This window comes from Austrofundulus limnaeus, unplaced genomic scaffold (genome assembly GCF_001266775.1).
Source record: "Austrofundulus limnaeus strain Quisiro unplaced genomic scaffold, Austrofundulus_limnaeus-1.0 Scaffold180, whole genome shotgun sequence".
Taxonomy (NCBI): Eukaryota; Metazoa; Chordata; class Actinopteri; order Cyprinodontiformes; family Rivulidae; genus Austrofundulus; species Austrofundulus limnaeus.
This window is the reverse complement of record NW_013952582.1, coordinates 802567-805160: the sequence shown is the minus strand read 5'-3', so window position 1 is coordinate 805160 and position 2594 is coordinate 802567. Positions and strand designations below refer to the sequence as shown.

Genomic DNA, 2594 nt, shown 5'->3' with positions numbered 1-2594 from the left:
GTTTTTAACAAGAAATCCAGCTGAATCCTGTTTATTCGGACATACCATATTAAAACACGTATTTTCTTACAAGACAAAGAAAAAACATGTTATTGATTGAAATAATTACAATAAACATGTAGAGAAGAGAGACTAAAGACAACAGCAGAAGAAATGTGCTCAGTTTGTACTCCAGCAGTCTAAATCTATAGCAGCAGAAATGAAGAATAATTATGGAAACCTAAGTCTAACTATATGATTTTTGTAAAGAGTGCTTTATCATTAAACAATTCCTTTTATAGTACTGCAATGGATTTTACTTTTTTTGCTCTTAAGTAATTTATATGAGACTTCTAAGTCAAATTTTCATCAGTGATGACACCCAAGAACTTAACCTCACTGACTCTAGTAGTCTCAACACTCTTGACTCTAAATGAAAGATTGACCGTTCATTACTGAATATCATAATTAGTTTTGTCTAAACTTAATCATAATTTAGTAAGCTTAAACCAGTCTTGTGTTTTTGCAAATTCTGTTTGCATCATTTCAATCATTTGCTCTAATTTTTTACTCAAACAAAAAAAATGTGGTATCATCTGCAAACAAAACACATTTAAACAACCCTAACTCATTTACCAAATCATTTACATATAAAAGAAACAACTTTAGTCCAAGCACAGAACCGTGTGGAACTTTGCATATAATATCACCAAAGCTAGATCTTACATCATTTATTTGAACAAATTGTTTCCTGTTTGTCAGATAACTTGATACCCACTGTAAAACTGGACCTCTCATATTTATAGGTTCTTAATTAATATTGGCCTGTTCAAAGGTAACACATAATTAAAAGGGACAGAGGTAGGCCTGTCATAAATATTGCATCATAATTAAGTTTTAATGAAACTGTCCTAATGCCCAATGATTTTCAAACAGCTGCTGATTGTGTTTACCGGTAGGTGAATTTCATTGTGGAGTTAGAAACAGCTTTCTGCTGCACTGACTGAAGGTCCTCCACGGACACAGAGGAGCCTGCAGGAAATTTTCTCACCTCACGGTAGAAAAAGTTGGCAGGCCGACAGCTGAGAGGAGATGTGCCAACAGAAAAKATGAAGACAGATGGGACAAACATGCAAAGGCTTCCTCTCACTGGGGGTAGAGTGAGAAAAAAAACTCAATTAAAAAAACAGAAAGAAAAAACTAAACACAGCTAAAACAATATAATACTCGCACCATCAGAAGACAATAACTCACGTTACAGACGTGATGTGAGTATGAAGCTGGTATTTGTTCATGCTTCCTCCCTTTTCCATCACATCACACCCCCACCGTGCTGCAGGATCTGAACACCTGTTTCATTGTGGAGCTAGAAAATAAAACAGCTCCTGTGCCAACCTGAGAGACGTCTTTCAGCTCTTCACTGTTTGGAGTTAGAAAGCAGTTTGGTTTCTTTCTGGGGAATGGTCTGAATTCTTACGGAAATTTTTTAACTAGGATTTTACACTCAGAAAGTCAGCTAAATGATAAAAATGTGTTAGTGATGTTTCTTAACTTTTTATTTTGCACTTCATGCCCCATAAGTGAGTAGTTATTTGAATGTTTCCTCTAAGCAGGGTTTACACATATTTTGTCAAATTTTGAAAGTTATTAAAGATTGCACATCAATGTTGTGGTTGAGCAACTTCTGCTGAACACAAAGACAAGAGTAAGGAGACAAACATCATTTTGCAGCATCTTTATTGAATATATTTCAGGCATGAGAGGTGATATATTTTTCCACCTCAGCATGTAAATCACAACATTTTTATTTAGCATCAGCGTTGTTGGCAGCTGTAGAGCATCTTGATCCTTGTGATGTCCCAGCTGGACAGTCCATTCCTCTGGCCAATTGGAGTGTTGGGGTTGGGGATGGGGGTGATGGTGTACCTTCCGGGGCCGATGGAGAAGGCATCTCTTCCATAGTGCATGACGGAGCTATAGTCGTAGGGAGTGTTCAGGTTGTTGGTGTCATGCTTCTCAAAGTTATAGGCGGTTGAAGGGATGATGTTCTCATAGTTGATCCTGACGTAATAGTCACGGTCGCTCCTGGTCTGCTCGTGCTGGAAGCCCAGAACGTGGTTCAGCTCATGCTGGGCGATTCCACCGTAGATGCATCCCGCCTTGTTGAGCGACAGCTCCTGCATTCCTCCTGTTCTGCCCAGTGCAGAGTAACACCCAGTTTTGCTCACAATCATGACGAAGTCGTTCTCATTAGTGCGAGGGATGAAGCGGATGCAGGTCTGGCTAGCGAAGGCCCCCATGGCACCCTGGATTACCTGCCTCTCGTAACCACCAAACTCATTGCCTATGACGTAGGGGATCATCACTAAGCCGTTGAGGGATTTTCTCCACAGGCAGCTGTTGTAGTAGCACTTCATGGCATTTCTGGATGTGGGAGCCACCATGTCTCCTTCCACAAACATTACGTCTGAATTGTTATTAGCGACCAGAATCCTGGTAGAGATGTCCACATGGTCTTCTTTTTCTTCTTCATTATCGTATACATCATGGTTCCCATCTTTATCTTCATCCCCATTATTGTCTCCATCATGGTCTTGTTGTTTTTCTTCATCATC

General features: G+C 39.6%; 1 protein-coding gene across 2 annotated transcripts in view; it reads right to left on the bottom strand.

Annotated features, from left to right (window-relative positions):
* Nucleotides 1-1699: 1699 nt before the first annotated feature.
* Nucleotides 1700-2594, bottom strand: part of LOC106524264 (high choriolytic enzyme 1) — a 4264-nt gene continuing 3369 nt past the window's right edge. Inside the window, exon 2 of one of the 2 annotated variants that reach the window (XM_014018002.1) lies at nt 1700-2577. In XM_014018002.1, the coding sequence (XP_013873456.1) occupies nt 1794-2577 (784 nt within the window). In that variant the 3' untranslated portion in view covers nt 1700-1793. The other variant, XM_014018001.1, reaches the window with a different exon arrangement.